The sequence below is a fragment of the Phodopus roborovskii genome, unplaced genomic scaffold (genome assembly GCF_943737965.1).
Source record: "Phodopus roborovskii unplaced genomic scaffold, PHOROB, whole genome shotgun sequence".
NCBI lineage: Eukaryota > Metazoa > Chordata > Mammalia > Rodentia > Cricetidae > Phodopus > Phodopus roborovskii.
Window position 1 is genome coordinate 19,999,380 of NW_026126549.1, and position 24,483 is coordinate 20,023,862.

Sequence of the window (24,483 nt, forward strand, 5' to 3'; positions counted from 1 at the left end):
CCATGGAACCCACAGTGCTAACCCTGCTAAAAGATAATAAACACATACTTGACAAAAGTAATGCTGACCTCCAGGGCCCAACCCCTATTTCCTTCTCTAGAAAATGACTACTGGGCAAGAGGTCCCAAGGCCAATGCCATAGTCAAGAATAGAGGTTTAAAGGCTTCCTCCAAGAGGGACCCTTCCCACTCAGCCCACTGCCATGGGACTATAGCCCCCACTTACATCCAAGTCCATCTCTGGATACTTCCGTCCCTTGCTTTTGCCCAGACACTTGGTTTTTCCTCCTTCAAGCAGTTGGCACCAAAATCCTTTCTTTGGGTCAAACCTGAAGAGGTTGGAAGCCCATGGGTGAGTGGTCTTGCCTCCCTCCTCAGGGCCATGTCCTTGTCCTAGTGTCTATTCACACAGTGTGAATATGCAGGCTGACACTTGCCATCTGTAGCCAAGTGTTGCCTTTTCTCCCAAAAAAGGCACCTCAATGTTCTAAGTCGCTGTAGTCCAGGCTGAGGAGTTTCAGTTCCTCCTATAATCCCTGTGGAATCTTTCCAGTCCCACAGAGTCCTGAGAGACATTTTGAGCAATCCCTAATGGTATAGAATGGGTGTTTTCTCTCTCTCTCTCTCTCTCTCTCTCTCTCTCTCTCTCTCTCTCTCTCTCTCTCTCTCTCTTCCTCTTTTCCTCCTTCACTCTTGGTTTTTTTGGGACAGCCTTTCTCTGTGTAGCTTTGGAGCCTGTCCTGGAACTCGCTCTGTAGACCAGGCTGGCCTGGAACTCACTGAGATCTGCCTGCTTTTGCCTCCTGAATGCTGGGATTAAAGGCATGTGTCAACACAGCCTGGTGAACCCAAGATTTCTTCAACCCTCAAATTTCAAGATGGTAGTAAGCACATAAAAAAACATGCTACAGTCTAAGCATGGAGCCCAGAGTATCACACATACTTTGTCATTCAATCCAGCAATTTTAGGAGGCAGGAGTTACCCTCCTCATCTCCATCCCCAGAGGGACAAATGGAAGGTCCAAAACCCAGAGGACTTGTCAAGTCATAGAACTCAAAGATAAAGAAAACAAAACAAAATGGTCCTATTTGGCCCTAACCAAGTATCAGTGATGAGGCAGCCTACACTCACAAGTGTTGTAGTCTTCTGCCTCCACAGGGGGTGCCAACTCTGTTCCATCTCAATACCCTTGACAGTGAGGAGGAAATACCCCAGGAAAGCAGCTGATGAGGGTAAATTTATTCCTCCTACTCTTGGGACTCCTCCTGGGATTGAACATGCCACCTGTATGGGACATGGCACTGGAAGGCAGCCTCCCCAGTCCCAAGTCCCTGCAACCCAGGCTGATGCTTACTGTGGTAGCTACATCACTTAGACAAGAGAGACTGCACGGAAGAGAATCCTCCAAGGTGAGCTGAGCAGAGGAGATCCATCGCTCCCTTTTCCTAAGGCCAAAGCGTTGCTGGTATGACCTAGGCATCTTAACATTTGTTTTTCTGCTAAAGAGTCACCATCAGGGAAGAGCGGCATGTTTCCTTATTAACTTGAGTCAACCCTAGGTATCCTCCAGTCATTCAAGCCTTTGTTTCCTTAGCCAGGGTTCTGGGCCAGGGAAACTGCCTCCATGCAAAGACCAAGGCAACACTTACGCCAAGGTTTTATGGTAGTCAACGGTGCTGGTCACCCCAAGGAATTTCTGCACTGTATCCATCACTTTGGCAGGTTCTGTTCGCAGCAGTTTGCCATCCAAAACCAGGATCTGAAGACAAGGGAAGGAAGAAAGGCTATCTGGACTTGCTTTCATCCTAGTGGCAAACTGTCCATGCCCACTGCAGCAGGAAAGACCTGGCTGCCAACACGGGGCCCTGAGCATCCAGAAAGCACCCCCTACTCCTGATATCCTCTACAAAGATATCCCTGCTCACCCACTGCTCACTGCCAGCTCCCCACCTTGTTCTTTCTCAGAGTTTAAGCTGTCAGCAAAGCTGGCACCCTTGCAGTGCACTAATTGCAGCCTCCAACCCACTGTTCTGCTCCAGTCTTCAAGGCTTCTCTAAAAGACCTCCTTTGATCTAACCCTGCCAACACTCTACCACCACACCCTGGTTCCTCCTCCTTCCTAGCCCCCCACAGAGCTGTCCAGGTCCCCTTAAACTAAAGCCACTCCTTTTTGCAAGAGGCAGGGCAGATAGCTACCTGGTTGGCATGGAAGGCGCTGAGCCAGCGTTCAATATGAGTGGCATACCAGCCAGGGACCAGGCAACGGTTCTGGAGGGCACGAAGCTTTGAGGATGCATCAGGGCCAGCTGTGATCACCTCATGGAAGGTGTACTTTAGAGCCACTGGGTCATCGTGGGCTCGCTGGTGCTGCAGACACGGGAAGAAGACAGGTGCATTGCAGGTGGAGCAGAGACGAGTGGGTAGCCTAGGCCGATGTCCTGGTTCTGCCTCACTACTTTAGCCTCAGAGTCATCAACTCCAAAATCCTGAGTTCCACAGCTTTTGCAAGGTAGGAGATACCCTACACCAGCATCCCAAATGCTCTTCACTGGCACAGTCTCTGAGACCCCTGCTGCTCCACGGACCTGCTAACCAGCAAGTGTCAACATCAATGTGGCTTTCTTCAAATCGACTCCCATTTCTTGAGACACAGTCTCATATTATCCAGGCTGACCTCAGATTCACTACGTATAGCAGAGGATGGTCTTGTGACCTTGAACTTCTGATTTTCCTACCTCTATGTTCTGAGCACTAAGATTACAGGCATGTGTCACCACATCTAGTTTTGTGCAGTGCAGAGAGCAAACCTAGAGCCTTATGCATGCTAGGCAAGCATCCTACCAACCTAGCTATATCCCCAGCCCTCACTTTTCCTTTTTACAACCATTTACTAAAGCCCAAACAAGAAAACCCTTGACATGATCTTTATAAAATGGAAAAACAGAATCAGTTGCTATGTCCAAAAAACAGCTATTGATAAATAAAATAAAAACACAACCATATTCTCAAATGCCAGCTAGAGGGAAATACCTGCTCTAAACCCTGCACGCAAAGGCCCCATCCTTGCCAAAACAGAGTGTCACCTACTAAAAGGACATGAGAGTCTCTTCTACCAAAAGCAACATTGTCCTTAATAGACACTGGATGGACTGACAGAAATCACAGAACGGGGAAATGTCAGGTTGACCCACCTGTAATGCTGTAAGCCACGGGCTGATCTCAAAGTGAGAGGCCAGGCACTTAGCCATGCTAACTGACCCTGCTCATCATTGAGAATCATGCACAGCCTGGGGCAGGGCAGGCAGGGCAGTAATGCATATAAATGTATAGACAATCTCTGCTCCTCCCGACTTTTTGAAGACAGACCAGCTTCCTCCCTCTCCTCCCAGTACCTTCTTATATCCTTCTAGAATGAAGCAGCCTCTTTCTCCTTATGGCACTTTGCTCACCGATCATAGACAGGAGAAAGAATTAGGCTTTAGGTTTATAAGACCTGCATTCAAAATGCCACATGTGATGGTGACTCTTAGTTGTCAACTTGACTTAATCTGTAATCAACTAACAGGCAAGCGGCAAGAAATACCCATGAGGGATCTTCTTGATCAGGTTATCTAAAGTGGGAAGACCCACCCTAAATGTAGGCAGCACCTCCCAGTGGTAGTCTTGATAAAAAGAGCTGGAAGAACAAGGCTTGTCTTTTACATATCTGTTTCCACTCTCACTGGCAAGTTCATCTATCCTGTTGCTGCTGCTACTGTTGCTGTGTTCCTTCCCTCATGTCAGAAGTCAACTTCTTCTGGCTTCCAAATGTGAACTAAAGACTAGTAGCTCTCCAGCAATCCTGCAGGCTTTCAATGACAATCATTATTAGTCTACTCAGAATCTATCATATAGCCAATCCAATAAACTCTTTATATACATATCCGTTCTATAGGTGCTGTTCCTTTAGAGAACTCCATTACACTACATGAAACCCATGTAAGGGAGATCTGCACACACACACACACACACACACACACACATCCTTGTCTGCTTTCTAGAAAACCACTGTGCACTTCAAGGGAGACAGCAAAGTCGTTCTGTCATGAATACCAAACAGGACTGACTGGACTCATGAGAGCAACCTTCTAGCCATCCATGCTTTGGAGCAAGTGTACACACACAGGCAGGAAACTGCCTGCTGCCCTCTGGGCTTCCCACAAAGATGAAGTCCCTGGGAACAGCAAGACAAGGTATAAACCAGCATCCTAGAGAGCAAGAGAAAGGGCTTCTCATCACCGCAGGCTCAGGGCGAGACTTCTAAGGGACTACAGGAAGAGAGGAACCCTGTACACTACACAGGATTCAGTGAGGCCCCAGGAAGCAATCACTACAGCATTAGGTGAGCAGGCTCAGAAGGTGACAAAGACCCACTGAAAGTGGTAGGCAGGATCGAGCTTCCCAAGCCAGGACAGTGTGTACTTCCCACCTACCCAAAGGCTGAGGCCCACAGCATGATGGTCAGACCCAGTCTGATGGCTTGACTCAGGTAGACCAGAAAAGTAGCCTCAGGCACCAAGGCAGCTGAGACACAGTGCTTGCAGTGTGGACTATTCCCAAGAAAGAGCAGGAAGTCGGAAGAGGAAACCCCTCCAAGCCCCATGTCAGGGTGAGAAGCACTCCAGTGAGCCCATGGAGTGCATGCAGAAGTCAAGTCGGGGCAGACACTCAGAAAGCTCTGCAGCACACACCTGCAATGGCAACAGGGAGGCCTCTGTCTGCAGCTCATGTTGCAGCCCAGGTGGGAGCGGTCTTCCTAGACCCCTAGGTCTGAGTCCTGCTCCCTAGCAAGCATAACCCAGATGGCTGCTTTTGGGATCTACGCTGTCTCTAGGTCCACTCAGCTTCTGCCTCTTATGGCTCTCAAAGTCTAAGACAGGACCCATGAGAAGCTTGGAATAGACAGGTAGAGAGAAGATGATATTCAGCATCAATTCTGCCTGTCACCACTACCAGGCCAGAAGCACCACAGAGGAAAGACTACTGTCATCTATCACCCGCCAGGCAATGCGCCCAGGGCCAAATGCAGTGGTGTTTCTTCAGTGCTGGTGAGTAAATGTATACAGATCCATGCCATACTCGGGACACTCACCTGGTACCAGGAGTAAGCTCGGTCAGCTGGATTGATGAGGATGGTAAGGATCTTGGCCTTGGGCAACAGGGTAGCTGCCCGTCGTGGTGCCACTTCTGAATCAAAGTAGTTGGCACTTTTCTCAAAGTAGAAGTCAGAGGTGGTGTTGGAGGGAATAGGGAAGAACTCCATGTACCTGTAGGAAGCCCAGAAGCAGGGCTCAAGGCCAAATCTCATAAGTCAGGTGCCCCAGTGTGATAGAGCAGGGGTCCCTAAGGTAGAATTTCCTCAAAAAACAAAGCAAGGCACAATGACCCAACCAGCAAGGACTGTCTCTGATGGGGGCTTGGGAAGAACTGCCACTTGGCAGTCTCCTACTCCAAATTCATTTCTTTTCTGGTGGGCATCACAGAATCAAATGCCTGGAGATTCTTAAGCATGTGCTGTGGGTTGTGGGGCCTGAGGAGGGGACTGTGCATCTCCACAGATGACTTGCTGGCCCTGACCTCTATGTCTCTGGGGATAAGCAAGGCTCAGAGTGACTCCCATTCAGGAAGGACAAGTCCAAGGAGATGATGTCCTCTGCCACCTCTGGGCCTGGGATAGTGCTTTTCAGTCACCCTTTGCCACTTATACCCCTCTCTATACCCATAGATTGCTGTGGATGAGCACAACTTCCTACCCAAACAGAACAGACCTTCATGGAGATACTGAAAAGAAAAGAAAATACACCCTAATTCAAAGTACATATTTCTTCAGTAGTTCCAAGGACTTTTAAACAGAATCCCCTAGGACCTCTTAGACTGTCATACCGCATTCCAGAAAAACCAAAGTCTTGGGAATGGGGCTAAGAAGTCAGTCTAACAGTGTTAGACTAACTTTCTCCATCTGTAATACCTTTTTTCCTAAGCTTGTAGTATCCAGCACCCAACTCCTTAACCGTCCTGGTAAAAGTATCCCCACAGCTACCCTCCATCCACATGTGAGTGGTGGGGTGCCCTGTAGCCCAGGCAGAATGGGGTATATTGCCACACATTTCCTTTCTAAAATCCCAAGCACATGGGATGGCACTAAGATATCTGGCCACAAGGGATTTTAAGTAAGAGAATACACTTGTTAAAAATATACTGAAAGATGGAAAAACATGGAGAGATGATATATGGCAAATCAAAGAAAACAGTGTGAAAAAAAAATATCAAAGGACAAACACAGGGGCCCATAATCTCTGTACCCAGGGAACCCACTAATTAATAATACATAATGTGAACATGCTCACATGAGCCTTACAAAGGCAGGAAAGACACAATGGGAAAACTGGAGGGTAACAGAAGCCCATGTTAGCCCTCTACATGGTGCCCTCTTGGGAAAGTTCTGGTGGGAGTGTGATTCTATTGCCCCCAGAGAGCTCCTAGACACCCAAGGAACCCCTCTTCCTATAGTTGGCCATAGGCACAGGACACCCTACTGTCAATAACTGACTTGTTGGATGGGGACAACCTCCCTGCTTGAGGACTCTATGTTCTGTGCACTCAGGGAGGGGCTGGATGCCCAGTCCAGCTAGCTCTGACCCTGAGCAAAGGGCTTCCTCATCTAGTGTCCTGTTTGTCACAACACTGTTGCAACATGACTCAACGGTCACTGAGCCTTGTCCATGTTTACAGGACTTTTAGCTGCGTGTGAGCAAGCACCAGCTGCTTCCTGCTGTGGCCACAATGGCCACTCCAGCTGGCTCCATGATGGCCTTCCTGTCCTGCTGGAGACAGAAGGCCACTTACCAGTCGATGCCTTTGTGATAGTTGTGGCCATTAAAAAACTGGATCTCCTCAAAGGTCTCGGAGCTGGGGTAGTTGCTGCTGAGGTCCGGGTGCATGCCCAGGAACAGGTAGAGGGCCGTGGTGCCTATGAGAGTGGCGGCAGCTGAGACCTCAGCCCAGCCCCCAACCACAAGACAAGAGCACATTCTGGGCCTGTCTTCCCTAGTCACTGGGAGGGCCTGAGAAAATCCCTTCCCTTCTGGAGTCTCAGTTCCCTCAAGAGTATAATAAAAGATACGCTAAATGCAGACTGTAAGGTCTATACACGATCACTGGTCCCAGTCATTGGTCCCTGTGACCCTTCCAGATAGATACCATGCATCTATTATAGCATTCTTCATCACTAAACAAGGACTTGACCTCAGAGGCTCCCAGCCCAGGTACCTGCTGCCTACTCAGAGTCTCAGAACTAGGCACTTTCAGCTTGCCTTTTCCAGCTCTGGGCCTCTGTCCACATGGGAACCTGGGAAGAGCCCAGGGACAAGGAAGCTCCAACCCTCCAGGTCTGTTCCTGGGGAACTCTTGGGTCCCTTCATTTCTTTTTACTGCGTGCTTGCTTTACTCTTTGACAGGGTCCTGATATGTAACACAGGCTACCTCACACTCATGGTCTGGCTGCCTCAGCTTCCAGAGAGCGGGATTTACAGGCATGTGGCAAGATGCCTAGCCAGTATGAAACTCCCCAGAAGCCAGGAAGCCCAAGCCCGCTAGCTCTTCTTGCTGGTGCCTCCCCATCATGTCCCCTTCCTCCTCTTTGAGAGGACCCTTTGTTCATTCTCCAGGTGCTCTCTGTGACAGCACATCCAAGGAGAGACTCTGAAGTTTGGTGACTGCGAAGCTTCAGGGTCACAGACCCAACTATCGTTTCCCAACTCTGATGCCAAGAGTCACTTAACTTCTGCACCCCCGTGCTTGTCCATAAAAAAGAAACATCCCCCTGCCCTCACAGACCTGAGTAGATGGCAAATGCTTAGCAATCGTGCCAGTGTGTCTTTCTGACAGACATGACTAATTGATCAGCCCTCTCTGTGCTGACCCAGTTTTGCCAGGCACTGCTCAAATTTGCAAAGTAGATGCTCTAGACATCTTTCCTGCTTTGTCTCAGAGGCTCCTAGAAGGGTGTTGGGGGGTGTTCTCTGAAGCTGTGGGTTCAAAATAAATGCCACATCTCCCTGTGCTCTCCACCCCCACAATGACAGGCAATTCATAAGTGTCCCCATGTTGCTCCCACTTCTGGTAAAAGGAGATTGAATATTTAAGACTGAGACCTGATCAAGATGGTCCCCAGAATTCTGTGGCTGAGATAACAGGCAGTGGGGGAAGCTGGGTCAAGGGTCAAGAGACCTGCCTGTTTTCTGGGGGCCAATGATGAGAAGCTTTGGGAAGCGGTCACATGTCTTCTCCTTAGACCAGATGTCTTTGTGGCGCTTGTCCTCACAAGGATCCTAAAACAGCAATGGAGAGGATATGAGGGAGGCCTGAGACCCACGAATGAACTCCCTCCACGTGTGGCTGTGTCTCTGTCTGAAACCAGGGTCTCACTAAGTAACCCTAGCTGGCCTGAAAGTCACTGTGTAAACTAGGCTGGCCTCAAACTCACAGATCTATCTGACACTGCCTCCCAAGTGCTGAGCTCAAGGCACATGCCACCATGCCCAGCTCTTGCTGTATCCTCACCTCCCAACACCAGTCTGTAACAGACAGGGAGGGACCATTACTGGCTAGTGTTGCAATCCCATCAAGCCTGGAAAATGGCCAGCTATGTGCTCATCACTACCAGGAACTCACAAGCACTTGTTGACTTTAACTGCATTTGCTATGCCTGAATCCAGGGTTCAGCAAACTCCCTGTGGGAAATGTTCAGTAAACACTGTAGGCTGACAGCTCTCTCTGGTCTCTGCTGCAGTAGCACAAAGGTGGCACAGACAGACACACAAGAAGCGTGACTGGGCGCCAGCAAAACTTTCTTTATGCAGACAGACCACAAGCCAGACTTGGCCCAGGAGTAAATGTTGGGAACCCTGGCCTGAGTCTAGCTTCTGCCTCCAGCTTTTAGCAGTTGAGGTATAGATTTTCCCTAGGACCACCCTAAACTTTCCCTCAGCCCCTTTACTTGTAGCTGAGAGCCTGCTGCAGTTGAAGAAGATGGCATGAGTGGCCACTAGGCAGGGCAGACACTCTCTATACTTTGCCCACACTAGTCTTACCCCAAGTTTTTTGGTTTTCGGGGGCTTTTTTTGTTTGTTTGTTTGTTTGTTTGTTTGCTTATCGTTTTTTGTTAATGTGCATTGGTGTTTTGCCAGCATGTATGTCTGTCTAAGGGTGCTGGGTCCCCTGGAACTGGAACCACAGACATTTGTGAGCTGCCATGTGGGCACTGAGAACTGGCCTGGGTCCTGTGGAAGAGCAGCCAGTGCTCTTACCACTGAGCCATCGCTCCAGACCTTACCCACTGTTCCTAAAGGCTCTTTTCCAAGGCTGTGTATGAGTGTGCATGCACACAGGTTTATGGGTAAGGATGGGGCACAGGCAGTGTATACATATATTGCACCTATGCATGTCCAGGAGTGTGCTCACACTGCTGAGGGAGTGTGAAGTGTGATGGCTGAGCCTAGAGCACATGCCTGGAGCACATGCCCAAGGACAGAAGGCATGCTGCTCTAGCAAGGCACCTTGCCACTCTGCTCACCTGCCACAGTGGGTCCTTCTCCTCAGAGAAGATCTGGAAGTACTTCTGGGCCAGCTGCACGGGGGGCAGCGTTTGCAGCCTCAGGTTGGTCCAAGAGTGCAGAAAGCGCACCAGGTGCTTAAAGGTGTATAGCCCCAGACGGTCATTTCCATAGTTGGACAAGTGTGTCATGAAGATGCTGATCTGTTCCAGGGAAGGAAGAGGGAGGTGAGGCTGGGTCAGCTTCTGAGTCACTCTTAACCCCACCTGTGACTAGTCACTGATACCCAGGGCAAGGTACACTGGAACTATGAACAGTGTGACCTTGAGCTGTGTTCAGCCAAGGAAAACCCAGGCCTAACTGACATTACAGGTCTAGGGTAGGAAGCCGGCCTGGGCAGGAGTTATTTGCATTGTTTTATAAATCAGGACAGGGAGTGTACACAGAATATGAGGAATAGGCAGTCCACAAGGCTGAGAATAACACACACATTGCTCATTTTACAATGAAGAATAATTGGTTCCACCTTACAAATAAGAAAAGAGAGGTTCAAGTGAAACGTGTGGTGTGTGGTGTGTAAGGGGGGAGAGAGGGTGTGTGCACGTATACACATACAGAGAATAGAAAGACAACACAAACAAAAAGTGCTAGCATTTCTACATAGAAGTGCAAAATTACAAAAGAGAAAACACCAATGCTTTTGTCTGGGTCACACAGAAGAGCCCAGTGCCACAAATGGACAGTGGACCTTCCAGTTCCCAGTCCCCCATGCCAACTTGCCCACTCTCCCCCAGCTCAAGAAGCCTCCTAGGTTACAGACAGGCTGTTGGCACCCCTCCTTGTACCAGCCCTAGGCTGCAGAGCACTCACGGGATTGAGGAGCACAGTGAGAAAGAGCTCGCCGCCATTGATGATCTTGTCCAGCTCACTGGAACCTCCAGGGTATTCATTGTAGAAGATGGTGTGTGTGAAGAGGCCACAGGTCTGCCGAGGGAGGACCTGAGAGGGAGTAGTAGAGGGACCATGGTATCTCCAGTCATGGTCCAGAAAGGAAGGATGCTTCCTCAGAAGGGTAGAGCCTCCTCAGAAAGACGCGTCCCTATGAGGCCACGTAACCCTCACTCCTGGGTCCTTCCCAAGGCTCTGCAGCCTGCAATAATCCCCAGGTGAACCACTGCCCTTCTTACACAAAATAATCAGATCCAAAAGCAGCATGGGAGTTTCTAGAAACTTGTACCATTTGTAGTGAGGGTCTCTGATCCTCTAACAGGACACTGAAGGCAATGTCAGAGCCTCCGCTAATACTAATCATCATGAACTGATGTAACTGCATGTTGTCTGTCTTCCTTCTGGAAATCAGGCTCTAAGAACAGGGAATGAGCATGTCTTATAACTACCTCATGCCCAGAGTTAACATGAATCCCAGGGCCAGCCTGGGCTATGAGACCCTGTCTCAAAATAAATAAAGGGAGGGAAGGAGGAAGGGAGAGGAACAAGGGGAGGCAGGAAGGGGGAAAGAGAGAGACACAGAGGAAGGAAGGAAGGAAGGGAGGGAGGGAGGGAGGGAGGGAGGGAGGGAGGGAGGGTTCCTTGATCCTGTCACAGATGCTAAGTAGGACAGCAATCTGCCCTTCCTATGATGGAGCCTCCAAGGCAGAACAGCAGCAGAAACTTGCCCCAAACCCCTAAGTCAAGCCCCTAGCTGCAGCCATGCCTCCCAGCACAGTGTGCGGCCCCGTAACGACAATGCCCATCGTGCCCCTCCAACCACTTGCCATGATGCCATTGTGGATGAAGCCGCGGCGGTAGCGAGCAGGCTTCAGATGGGGATACTCTTCTGTGCTGGTCACACGGATGTTCCACACCTGCTTCCAGGCCTCGTACAGCTGCACATGCACAGGGTAGACACCGGAGTGGTGGGGCGCCACTGCATACCCCATGTCTGTGGGAATGCCGTGCTCCTAGGGAGAGGGTGACCCAGGAAGATGAGAATGGGGTCTTTCCCTGTTGACCTTGTTTTTCTTTTATAGAACACAAGACAAAACCAAAGGCTAGAATGGCAGGGCATGTGGTCTGAGCCCGTAGTGCAGATGGGGAAACTGAGGCCTGGAACAGAAAGGGAGGGACTCAGAATGTCAAAGAGAGTGACTGGCAGAAATGTAGGCTTGAGTGTCCTGACCCTCCTTCAGTACATACGCCTGGCACTTAGCTCAGGACTCATGCTCTGCTGTCTCCTGGCGGCCAGTGTGTCTAAGCTGGTCTTTTGTGCATCTCTCTTTTCCCAAGTACCTCTGCCAACTCTCCAGAGATCCCACCCTACCTAAAGGCAGAAGTCTGGGCCCAGGAAATGAATTGGCCTCGGGTGACCTCCTGAGTCTCAGCTTCTTTTATTCAGGTTTTTGTTTTCTGTTGTTTTGAGACAGGATCTCATTCATGTAGCCCAGGCTGACCACAAGTGATTGTCCTGCCTCTGCCTCCCAATGGCTAGAATTCCTGCCATGTACCACCAGGCCCAGTGAGTTTTAGTTTCTTATCTATAAAGAGGGACTGCCCTCCTGAGATGTCCAGGAGACAGTGGTTATCGAGGCAGCTCACCCCAGGCCCTGGCACAGAAACAGATCTATCTCACTGACTACAACAGCACTGGGAGGCCAGTGAACCCCAGCCCAGCCCCTGCTCCCCCCAGTTCTGTCCCATAGGGAATCTTACTCACGACAGCGAACTTCTTGTTCAGGGCCATCTGCTCAGCCAGCACAGACTCGTTGTGGAACAGGTGGGGCTGCATGTGGCTCCACATGTGGGGGAACCACCAGAACTCTTTCACGTAGGACAGCAGCAGATCATCCCCAGCATCCTCAGCATCAGTGCCTACGGCAGTGACACAGAGAGTGTCCAGCACAGCTGGCAGGCATAGCCCTCCAACCTGGCCGCAGACTACAGAGGGAATACTCAGTCATGGGCCACCTAGGAGCTCTGTGGAAGAGTCAGCTGAGCTTGGGTACAGGAGACACAGTCTAGTCTGATCTGCCCTTGCCTCTGTAAGTGGCTTGGTCACACCATATCCTCTGTGGGTTCTTGGTGTTTGAAGTCAACAACCCCAAGTGTTTCCTGTATCTCTCACATGCTTACTCTCATCCTATTCCAATGACCCAAACTGAGCACATGCCCTTTTGCCCACTAGTCTGCAGAAGTTCTGGGTGGATACAGAAGGCTTAAACCTTTGTCTCAGAGGTACAACTACAGCCACCTCTGATCTGCTAAGGACACAAAATGCAGTAGCGCTCTCAGGTACCTTTGAGCCATCTTGCACATTTTCATCTTCAACCTATTGCTGACTACGGTGGCCCTGCCTAGAACTCCAGAAGGCATCTTCACTGAGGACTGTAGACCTGAATCAGTTCCCTTTCATTTGCCCAGCATGTGAGGAACCTGGAAGAACCCTCAACCTCAACCCTGTCACACAGGATATTGGTGGGCATGGTGGAGAGGGACTCATTCCTGCTTTCACTTTCTATGCTATGCACTTCCATAACATTCTTAAACTCGGCCCACTTCTGGCTACTGAAATAGCTCAGCAGTACCATTTCAGCAATAAAATGGCCAAGCCTCGCAACCTGAGTTCAATCCCCAGGATCCACATAGTAGGAGAAAACCAACACCCAAGTTGTCCTCTGACCTCCACATGTTATAGCAATGTGAACACAAACACATGTATATAAATAGCAAATAAAAATGTAATAAAAGCTTTTCTTTCTTTTTGTTTTGTTTGTTTGTTTGTTCTCTTTGTTATAGTTGTTTGGGGCAGGGTTTCTCTGTGTTAACAGCCCTGGCTGTCTTAGAACTTACTTTGTATACCAGGCTGGCCTCAAACTCACAAATATCCGCCTGTCTCTGCCTCCAGAGTGCTGGGATTGTAAGTGGAAATCATTGTGAAAGGTAAGAGTGAGGAGGAGACAGGAGAAAGAAGATATATAACCTAGGACCTCACAGGCTGCCATGTATATGGAAACCTTGTTGCTGTTATAATATTGTGCCCAAATGCCCTCTGCTGGGATGTCCCCTGTGGACCATGAACTCTGGAGCCCCCCCACCCAGGATATCTGGTGCCCTCATAATAGCAATTTGGGGGGGGCAGGCTGGGAGAAGGTTGTGCAGAGGGCAGGAGTAAACCATCACATACCTGTGTGGAAGAATTTCCCTGAGTAGCCCAGGTTGAAGGTGAAGTTTGGGATGTGTGTTCGAAGTTCATTCTGTGTATCAAACAGGGCCTAGGACAGGCAGAGGAGAGGCAGCAGTGAGGGAGGGGTTCAGGTCTGACTCCTCCCACTGAGCATCTGAGGGGTATCCAGTTACAACAGAACCAGCTACAAAACTCACAGGCCCCAACACAGGGCTGGCAATGTCTCTCTGTGATGGAGCATCTGCCTCACACCTGAGGCTGTGGTTCCATCTCCAGCACAGCCCTCCAAGATGCAAATGTCTGGCCCTTGCTCCAATGCTAGGAACATCAAACAGATGACAGCAGGGCTCAGCCACAAGGAATCATCTCAGCAGGAGCTCCATGGGGCAGCCCAGGCTGTACAACTAAGAAGCCAGCCCCCTGCCACCTCCTATACCAGATGCTATCTGGCTTGAAAAGCCCTGAGCTCCAGCCCAGCTCAGCAATGCATGCCTGAGGAGCTGTAGAATTTCTCTGGGCCTTCACTGCAAAGGGGGACCAGATCTCTGTCCTCATGGGGCTCTTCCGACAAGTGAGATTCCTTCGGTCTGTAAAACTGCATGACTTGTGATAGAAGAGTGAGGAAGAGTGAGAGCTACAGTCGTGTCTGCCGTCACCGACACAAAGAGCACAATGTCTCCTTGCCGGGGAGAATGCAAGTCTACATCAAAGGATCCTGACCCTTCCCAGGACAAACTGTGCTGTGTGCCAGTGTCCTATGTGGACACATCTAGCACCCATGGCAGTCCATGGAAGGGGCTGACATCTGGGTTAGGACTGCACAGCTCACAGGGCATTGAGGAAATCTCTGGGAGCCCACTTCCAGGCAGGACTGTTACCTCAGGGTCTAACCAAGTCTGATCACTGTCTGACAGACACATGATCCAGCCATGCCGCCTGAGGCAAGCTGTTCCATCTCTCTGAGCCACAGTGGCCATCTCTATAAAAGGGAACTCATACCTCTTCACCAGCTGCTATGAAGACCCAGAGAGGTAACACACATAGACACTTGAGCACAGAGCCTAGCATTTGTCAAACACCAGAAATGCAAATTCTCTTGGAACTACAGAAACGGCACTGTATGGCCAGAATGACACAAGCTAATGAGGTGACAGTGATGGTTCTGAAGGATAGCCAGTTGACAGCTAGGCTCACTACTAAAGCGGAAACTGCTTTGCCTTTCTGACTCGAAAGGATCTTATAGAGGAAGTACCTGCCAAAGAAGCACTTGTCGTCTGCCCCAAGGCAGGTGCATGGAAGACAGGGGTCTTGTTTTCTACAAGCATAACTCTTTGCTGTGGCACTGCCTCTTCCTCAGAAATGGGGGAAAGAGTCAGGCCTGGTAACACATGTCCATAATCCCAGCATTCAAGAAGGATGGAGGATCAAGAGTTCAAGGCCAACCTGGGCTACATGAGACTGCATCCAAAAGAAAAAGAAGGGGTGTGTGTGGGGCGGGGTGCTAAAAGCTAGGCAGAGTATTCAGGATGCTGAGGCTAATGAAGTCCAGACTAGCCTGGGCTACAGTATGCAATTCTGGATCAATGGCTCACAGAAGCCATGGTAAGCCTGGTAGCCACAGTCTCTGAGGCATTCCCTTGCTCATGCAATGGATAGAAGCCTGGGCCACTAGAAGTGTGTGCTAAGCAAGCAAAAGGGTCATCTGCTCTGCTGGGGTTGGTCATGGCACTGCATGAAGATGATGGCAGGAAGGCTCAACTAGAGTGAGCTTTATCTTCAACAGAACACTTGAGAAGTGTCAGTGGTTAGCATTGTGTATAAAAGCAGATCAACACTGCTTAGGTCTGCTTGCTGTGGCAAATAGGAGAGGGAGGAGCTGACATGCCCCGCCTCAACCAGGCACCATGGTGTAAGCCTAGTGTAGCAAACAGCCTGAGCCCCTCCCTAGACCTCTCCCTTACTTGAAGCTCAGTGATGCGATGAGACTTCCCCAAGTCACCTAGTCCGAGTCACCACCCACTAAGCTCCTCTTGGCACAATTCATTTCTCACCAGGACAAGCCCACAACCCCAGAGGAACCTTCCTTCTAGACCTTGGGCCAGCCCTGCCAGAGATTTCAAGTTCAGGAAGATAACAGTGGGTCTGCACTACTCAGGGAGAGTGCCTGCCACACTGCCTAAAGCTTCTTGCAGCATCAAAGCGGCTGTGTCTGGTGCTAATTCATCTCTAGCCCTGTTAATCTCCTGAGAGAGGACACCCAGTCAGCAGACAGCAGCTCCAGGGACTTAATCCCCTGCTTTGTCTCCATCTGCTTTATTGTTATGTTTGTCCTCTGTGGTGGCAACCCACACCTATGCCCTTTCGCTAGCATGCTGTCTCCTCTGTCCAGTAAGATCAATGACTAAAGGACAACAGTATCTTAAAGACTGTCCTCTGGTACACTTCCTTCTTGACAGCTCACACATGTATGCAACCCTGTGTTTGCAAGGAGCTTCCACAAACAATTTGGTAAATGGCTTCAGAATGCAACATCAGCATCCCACTATCCACATACTGTGCATGTGACTTGGGACCTTACCCTGAAGAATCTTGTGGAAGCTCTGATAACTACGAATGTTTTTGAAGAGTTAAAATCACACCTGTGTTAAAAGGCAGATTACAACCCTGGCCGGATCTTTTTTTTTTTTTTTTTTTTTTTTTTTTTTAATTGTTGTTTCTGCCTGGGTCTCTTCCTCCTGAACTCCAAAATACGCATGCAAAATCTCTCCATATTTAACACTAGACACCTCTTGCACAGAGTTAGAAAGCAAATGGTTGACGTGGGGGACCCAATGGGTTTACAAAAAACAGCACAAGAGGCACAGATGGGGGTGTGGCCCGATGAGGTATTCCAAGACTACTTACCTTCACATCCTCCACCTTCATGCGTGTGCCCTCCTTGCCCACAAAAATGTCATCGATATCCACCAGGATGTATCGGTCCAAAGGCAGTGAAAGGCGCTTCCCTGTGAGGAAGGCCACAGCATCCACGAAGACAAGCTTATGCAGCCAAAAGTTGAGGTTGTTGCCAAACAGCACACGTTGGATGCCATCATGGAGGCCCAGGTCCTGAACCACAGTAGCATGCAGTGCAGCATGCAGGCCAGCATCTGCACCGAGGTGTGGGATGGACTCGGAGGAGCGCGTCTTGGCCAGCAGTACTGGTTCATAGGTAGAGTGGTTGGACTGGAACACAGTCCAGTCCTCGCCAGGCAGTACACCCTTCTCCACCTCACTGGGCCGTGTCACATAGAGCAGTGGGGACTTGGGGTTGATGCTGCAGTCCTTTAGGCCCAGGTTCGAATGCAGGAAAAGAGGGAAGCCTTTGAGCTGTGCACTCAGCAGACTGTTCTCATTGGCCTACAGCAGTGTGGGGTAGGAGAAGAACTGTCAGGCATAGTTGAAAACAGTGATGTCAACATTATTTACAACTTCACAAGAACTACCATATCCCTCACTGAATACACACACAGAGACACAGACAACACACACAACACATGTGTGCACACAGACACACAAATACAGACACAGATCCACATAGACAAAGACACACATATATGCACACACATAGACAAACACACACACACACACACTGCTCTCCCACACAGAAAGGCAGCTCTCTTGCCCACTGGCTACCACTGATAGTGATACGATCTCCTCCTCCTCGGACTTGCAGCTGCCCCCATCCCGTGGACTCCATTTCCTCTTCCCTGATCTCACCACTCCTTCATGCTCTCCCTCACCCTTCCAGACATCTGACTCTAGTCAGTACATTTGTCCTTGTTCCTGTACTGGTTCTATCTATCATTTCCTCTGGGACTAGTAAACTCCTGCTCGTCCTTCAAAACTGAACATATATACCTGCCTCTTGCAATGGTCTTCCTGGGATCATGGCAAAGCCTCAGCTGCTGCACTGGGTTCAGAGGTTCCCTCCTACCAGCCTGTGCCTACTTGAAAACAAGACTATATTTCTTAGTTTGGATCCCTGACACCCAGCAGGGACTCACATTCATTTGATGAGTAACTATTTTTAAGACTGAAAGAGGAACAGACAGTTGTCGATACCTAGCACCTGATAGCTGTGGGTTCCAGGGTTAATTTATCAGTCTACAGCTACTTACTGTACCAGATATTATAATAAGTATTTAATGAGATATAGTGAGGAAAAAATACAGACAGGAAACTGTAAAGTGAGAAAAGCAGATGTGATTCTCTCCCCTTTGAGTCAAGCAGGAAGGAGGGACAGCCATCAAAACCACATAAGAATAAAACATGGTATATCTACAGGGAAAGGTCACAGCTGCAGACCAGCCCCTGCTGGGCAGTCAGCTACCTCAGGAGGCCCCTGGAGAAAGGGCCTTTAGAGCTGGTTACAGAATGAGTGATCAACTAGGAGGAGGTAGAGGTCAGGTCCTAAGAATAGCCAGTAAAAAGGCCCTGAGGCAGGAGAAACCACAACATGACCAAGAAATAGCAAGGAGCCAAAGAGTGATCAAGAAAGGACAAGAGGCAGGAGGGCCACTGGGGGCCCAGACCCACAGGTCCCTGGAGCTGTCAAAGACTCTACCCAAGGATTCTGAATGTGGTCACAGGTTCCAGTTTGCATCTGGAGAAGGAAGGAGGCTCACCTACAGGACACCTGTGACCCATGTGGGGCTGCCCGGGTAAGCACCACGCCTGGGCACAAGCTGAACAGAGAGCAGATGGAAGGTTTTAGTCTGAGCCTTGTGCCAACCAGGTGCAGAGCTGAGCCTGCCCACAGAAAGCTGTTCACTAATCTTAACAGTCCAGCCTTTTCTCATTCCCAAAGCCTCTGCAGGGGCCTGGCTTTGTAAACTGTGATAAGGAACCATTTTGGATCTCTGAATGCAGGGAGTGCCTGCCAAGTGTCCATCCTCAGGGATGAGGGACAAGAGACTAAGACCCAGACTCAGAGACACCCTCCTCAGGCTTCCAGCCCCCCACCACCCTCAGTCAGCACTGGCTCAGAGTGTGATCTATGAGGGGACCCAAGACACATCAGGCCTGTCTACCTGTGCTGAGGCCTGGGGGCCCACGGCAGACACTGGTCCTCAGGGAACCCATTTCAAAGTCCTGGCTCTGAGTTTGCTGTGAGGTGCTGGTGGCTTGTCTAGACACAGCGCCTCTGAGGAAGAAGTCAGGCCATGATAGTCACAAAAGGCAGCCAGGGAAGGGAACAGAGGGCCTAGGACTGGAGACACTGGCTCTGTCACACAGTCCTTCTTCCCACACCTCAGCACTAAGGGAACAGGGGTCACCCTGACATAGGAAGAGCCTGGGCGAGGAGTAGGATGTGAAGGCCTAGCATAGACAAGTCGCCCTGAGAAACCCTACATCCTTCCTCTGGATCTCTAGTCAGTTTGTTCCTACCAAGTCTTCTGAGGTCATCCAGTTAGAAGCAATAAGCTGGGTTGTCGACTCTTGGCTGGGTGGCATACTAATGATGTCACTCTGATAAAGCCACTTAATTTTTGAGTCACGTTATCTGAAAACAAAGTGCCTACTCTCTGTGACAACATGCAAAGCAACATGCTGGGCACTGAAAGGCCAGGTGGCCTTCACCAGCCCTCGGGGCATTCAGATGCAGACCATCTGCTTGTAAGGCTGACATGTGTCAGTGTTAGGAAGGCACAGGTGAGGGCCTGACCCCCACCTCAAGGACTTCTGGGGGCACAGTGTCCCAGCCACAGACTAAGTGCAACTGCGGTGTTTACTGCACTTGGAGTAGACATGCCACCCAGATGGCTCTGATGGAGTGAGTGACTCCAGGTGCTGGCCTTGTCCTTGGTGCTTCCTTCAACTGTCTTACTTCTATCATGGTCTAGAGGCAGGAGCTGTAACTAATCTCACTAGTTGAGCATCCTGGCCAAGGTCACATTGCTTCTATGTTTCATAAAGTTTTGACTCAGAGTCTGGACTTTTAAGCTTGTGGTTTCACCCTGCCTTGAGAAGCTGGCCTCTGAAAGAGGTGGAACTTGAGCCCTAGCACAGCCACTTGAGTCTGACAAGTCTGAGACACAGCACAGAAGCCAGCCTCTGCAGAAGAGCAGTGGTGTGCCTCAACCACCAGGGGGCGTGTGTTCCAACCCAAGTCACAAGCCTCAAGTCAGAATCCAGGAGTCTTGACTTAACACAACAGCACAGGGCAAGCTGTCTTTGCCACTGACCCAGGAGAGACTATGAGCACTGACCCCAATCTTTGATGAGCCTCATGTTCCCCATATGCGAGCGGTTGGGATATACAGGGTCTGAACCCTGTTGTTTTAACTGTGCTCAATGTCCAAGCCCCAGGCCTAGAGGAGTCTAGTACACAACACAGGGCTTCTGACAGACTTGCACTAAGTAGTCAGCTCCTAGACTCATAAACCTTAGAAAGACCAAGCCTGTGGCTTGGGGATTTCTGAACTTGAATCTTGGTAGGGGCATGAGCTTGGATACATTTCTTTTTGTTGTATTGTAGTTTTGTCTGTCCCCCCCCCCCCCCAAGAAAGAGCTTCTCTGTGTAGCCCTGGCTGTCCTGGAACTCATTTTGTGATCAGGCTGACCTCAAACTCAGAGATCCACCTGTTCCTGCCTCTCGAGTGCTGGGATTAAAGGCATGAGCCACCACCACCTGGCACTGGATACGTTTCTTAACCTCTCTCTGCCTCAGTTCCCCCTCTCTTAAATCACCATAACCTCTGCCTGCCTTGGAACACGGCTTATTAGTGCACAGTGACTTAATTTGTGTGAAGCAGGCAGGCAGCAATGGCATTGAAGGAGCTCTCAATAAACATCAGCTGTTCTGATGCTTCTCAGGCCCGGGGCTCTGAATCAACCTTAATGAAGTGCATGGCAGGAGAGGGGACAGAGTACAGGAGAAAAGAAAAAAGTCAGGGACAATGGAGCCAGCCTAACTTTGTGCTTCTGTGAAGCCATAAACCAGGCCAGTGTTCCCCAGAGGGTGCTCTGTGAAAGAGATCAAGCTGGCTGGGAAACAAATCATACTGGGCCGCCCCACTGCAGGGATCCTGAGGGCCTTTGGTGTTTGACTCACTATCCCTTTTCAGTCAGAGCCTCCTGCTGTATTAGTGCATGAAAGAGCATGCTGTGGGAAGCCTGGGCTAAAGCAGCCCTCCCAGCACCGGACAGAGGAACAATGTGCACAGAGGCTTGGGGCATGGGCACCTTCTACCTGACCCTACTCCTTGCTCTAGGTACTCACACTGTGCAATAGCCTATGCCCTTCCCAGCCCCTTCAGGCCTCTTGAGAGGGAACAACCTTCCTGGCTGGCCACAGAATGCAGCACTGTCCCCCTTCTCTGCTGCCCTTCATTGTAGATTTATCACACATGCCACAGCCTCTGTGCTTCCAGTTGCCCACTCCATCCCTAGTACATTAAAATGTCAGCTCTGGGAGAACAGGGACTTGTCCATTTCCATTACTCTATGCACTGGTACTTAGCACAGGGCCCAGGACACTGGAAACATCCAGTAAACAAATGTTCTCCAGAGGTGCCTACATTCATCTTTCATGACCTATATCTATTGTTCCCACCCCCTCCTCAAGGGCTGACCTTCCATGACAACCCCCATCCCAAGGGTGGTTCTGGGAACTCCACAAAGCCCAGAGTAGCTTCCCACCTGCATACTGGGATTTCTTTCTTTCCTCGTGCAAAATGACTCTTGTTTGGAAGAAACACAGATTTCACCCTCCCACTATCCAACTCCCAGGAGGAAGAAACTGCCTCAGGTGAGTGACAACCCGCTTGTCCCTGCACTTGTTCATCCTGAGGTGACTGCCATGGCACGGTTTAGAGTCCCTAGTAGACTTTGTCCTTTCCTACCTTGTGCCCAGCCCCAAGTCTCCCTCAGGCAAGCGCCTACTGTGCATTGTGTCCTGTGTGCTGTAGACAATGCCTCCAAATACTTATTAAGCATTCATTAGCAGAAGCAGGAACCCATTTAACCTTCATGACAAGCCCAGGAGCTCAGTGCTACCACTGCACTCGTTTTTGTAGAGTGAATTGGCAGGTGCTTGACTAACAAGTATAGAGACAGTGCTGGAACGGCTCAGACACCTGCTCCCTGAATACCTTGAAGAAGCCGATGATGCCCACACCATAGGCCACACAGTACTTGTCCAGCAGCTCCCGGTTCCAGGCATCCAGGTTGACATACTTGAGGATGTTCTCATAAATGATGAGGGCAAAGCGGCCACGGCCCTTGTCGGTGAGTGTAGGCATGTCCCCCTTTCCTGGTGCAATCTCTGTTCGGTACTTGAAGCGGCTGGATTCCAGGATTGCCACCACCTCCTGGCCCAGCTGTGAATAGAGGCTCTCCACAAATACGAGCACCAGTGGGTCTGTTCGGGAAGGGGCAACTGCCTGCACAGGCTTAATCGGCAGGAGACGGCTGGGAGCCACAGGTGGTGGGTCCCCACAGTCAGACTCAGAGGCATCTGCTGAGGGCTCAAGGCCCCGGTTCCAACCATATAGGTAGTAGGCAGAGACAAAGACGCTGAATAGGCAGAAGACGAACAGCAGGAAAAGGACAGCCTGTGGGGACATGTGCCGACACAGCCTCCGGAGGCATGCCAGGGCAGGCATCCTGGCCCCCAAGATCTCAACTAGCAGAGGCCCAGCCTGGCCTGGCCCCCTTAAGGCCTCACACAGGAGGCCCAAGAATTGTCCACTGACTGAGAAATTCAGAAACTTAGGAAGTAAGACGTTCAAGTTCAGATGGCAGTGGAAAGAAGGATCCGGGCCCCTGGCCCTTTCCCCAGCCAGGGGCACAGTCTATAGGCTGGTCTTGCTCCTTCCTTCTTCTATACCCCTTTATGTCACCATGGCAAACCCCAACGTGGTCCTGTGCAGAGCAGAAGTGCCCCAGGGCGTCAGGGCCTCCAGGGGGTGGTCAACAGCAGCTCTGATGACAATGGGCCAGCCAGGGGGTGCCGCATACCGCTGCCTGCTTGATCTTGCTCACTTTCTCCAGTTGGGTGCACAGGGTGATGGCTGGGAAGCTAGGGAGAAAAGCAGACAGTCAGAGGAGTAGAGCTTTCAGGGCCAGTCGACCATAGAAACACCGGTTCAGGCAAGGCGAACACATGTTCAAGAACCAGAACCGCCACCCAACCTTACACTCATTTATCTCTATGAACCTCAGTCTCCCCATGTGGGAAAGGAAGCAAACAACAAAGGAGGCCATATCATAAGGAACTGGAAAATGAAGGCCAACAATGTATAGAAATCACTAGGGGTATACTTAATGAAGCATCCACCAATCATTATTATTAGACCAAGAAAAATCCAGAAGCAGGGCTGGACAGATGGCTCAGAGTGGCCTCAGTACTCAGGTTAAAAGTGCTGGCTGTACTTGCAGAGGACCCAGATTTAGCTCCCACCACCTCCATGGAGGCTCATCACTATCTGAATGAAGCTCCACAAGCACCAGGCATATTCACAGTATACATAAAAAATTTTTTTCAGAAGCAAAATGTGACACTGAACAGTTGCAAAACCTGCGAGGAAAAGGACCTGCATCAGGACCAAATGCACATCCTTTTGTCCACTCCCCTCCTGCTTCCTACCTTCTGCTTTTCATTCTGCCAGCTTTTCCTGAGTGACCCCAGCAACCCTAGTCACTAACAGAAGCAGCCAGAGCAGGAATCCAACCCACAGCAGTGTACAAAAGCCTATAGGAAGTCACTATGGCTGAAGCATCAGTGAATTCACGCTGTGAGGTTCCTTCCACACTGGGCTGTGGTGAGGATTGGTGCAACAAATGTGTCTAAGGGGCCTGACACAAGGACACTCAGAAACAGGTGTGGTAAGCATTTCTCCAGATGCAACCAGGAATCTCTCTTCCTCAGGTACATGCTTGGCAACCTTGGATACTAGGTGACCAAAAACACCTGCCTGCGAACCAATGGGACAGGTAAGGACTTCCTCTACACTGGGCCTTATCCACCCAAACAGACAGACCTCTAGAGTCTAACTTTTTCCCCAGCATGAGCCCCACCAGAAGGCCAAAGCCAGAACACCCATCTCTCTCTGGAAAGAGTAAGCAGAGACCACACATGCAGTGCAAAGACTCCAATCCCCATGTTCCCATAGCAGCCCTGGACACCACCCTCTAGCCCCCAGTACATGAATGAAAACCATCAAACCAAGAAGTACCTTCCCACAGGGCACCCTGCAAATTAGAAAGCTCTCCATGTGGGCTGGCAATAATGGAAGTGAGACAGACTGGGCTGAGGCACCAGATGGGGAACTGGGAATCTGGGGGTTGGCCTTATGGGTAAAGATCGCTAATCTCCTTCTAGGCCAGAGACTCTGATGTGTTCAGCATGGGGCCATGTGATAGACTGCAAGAGCTATACTTGTAGGAATTCAGCCTGAATGTAATCACTGCAGAAGCATGTAAAGATTTCCCCATGGGAGATGCAAGATGGGGTGGGGAACGTGGGAAGGAAAGGGAGGGGCAAATAAAACTAAAGCAAAAGAGCTGGAGAGATAGATGACTTGATGGTGAAGAGCACTGGATACCCTACCACAGAACCAGGGTCCTATTTTCAGCACCCACATGGCAGCTCACAACATCTGTAACTCCAGTTCCAGGGATCTAATGCCCTCTTCTGGCCTCTCTGTGGCACCAGGTACACACATG

At 50.2% G+C, this 24,483-nt stretch overlaps 1 protein-coding gene across 2 annotated transcripts in view; it reads right to left on the bottom strand.

Moving 5' to 3' along the window:
* Ndst1 (N-deacetylase and N-sulfotransferase 1) overlaps positions 1-24,483 on the bottom strand; it is a 59,921-nt gene that overhangs the window by 5,271 nt on the left and 30,167 nt on the right. Inside the window, exons 2-14 of one of the 2 annotated variants that reach the window (XM_051200953.1) lie at positions 21,909-22,837; positions 16,678-17,172; positions 13,774-13,861; positions 12,307-12,461; positions 11,369-11,554; positions 10,464-10,592; positions 9,614-9,796; positions 8,273-8,369; positions 6,886-7,009; positions 5,132-5,306; positions 2,197-2,367; positions 1,650-1,759; positions 226-328 (exon numbers count right to left, since the gene is read on the bottom strand). In XM_051200953.1, the coding sequence (XP_051056910.1) occupies positions 226-328; positions 1,650-1,759; positions 2,197-2,367; positions 5,132-5,306; positions 6,886-7,009; positions 8,273-8,369; positions 9,614-9,796; positions 10,464-10,592; positions 11,369-11,554; positions 12,307-12,461; positions 13,774-13,861; positions 16,678-17,172; positions 21,909-22,421 (2,529 nt within the window). In that variant the 5' untranslated portion in view covers positions 22,422-22,837. Of the gene's footprint in view, positions 1-225; positions 329-1,649; positions 1,760-2,196; positions 2,368-5,131; positions 5,307-6,885; positions 7,010-8,272; positions 8,370-9,613; positions 9,797-10,463; positions 10,593-11,368; positions 11,555-12,306; positions 12,462-13,773; positions 13,862-16,677; positions 17,173-21,908; positions 22,838-24,483 lie in introns of those variants that run through there. The other variant, XM_051200954.1, reaches the window with a different exon arrangement.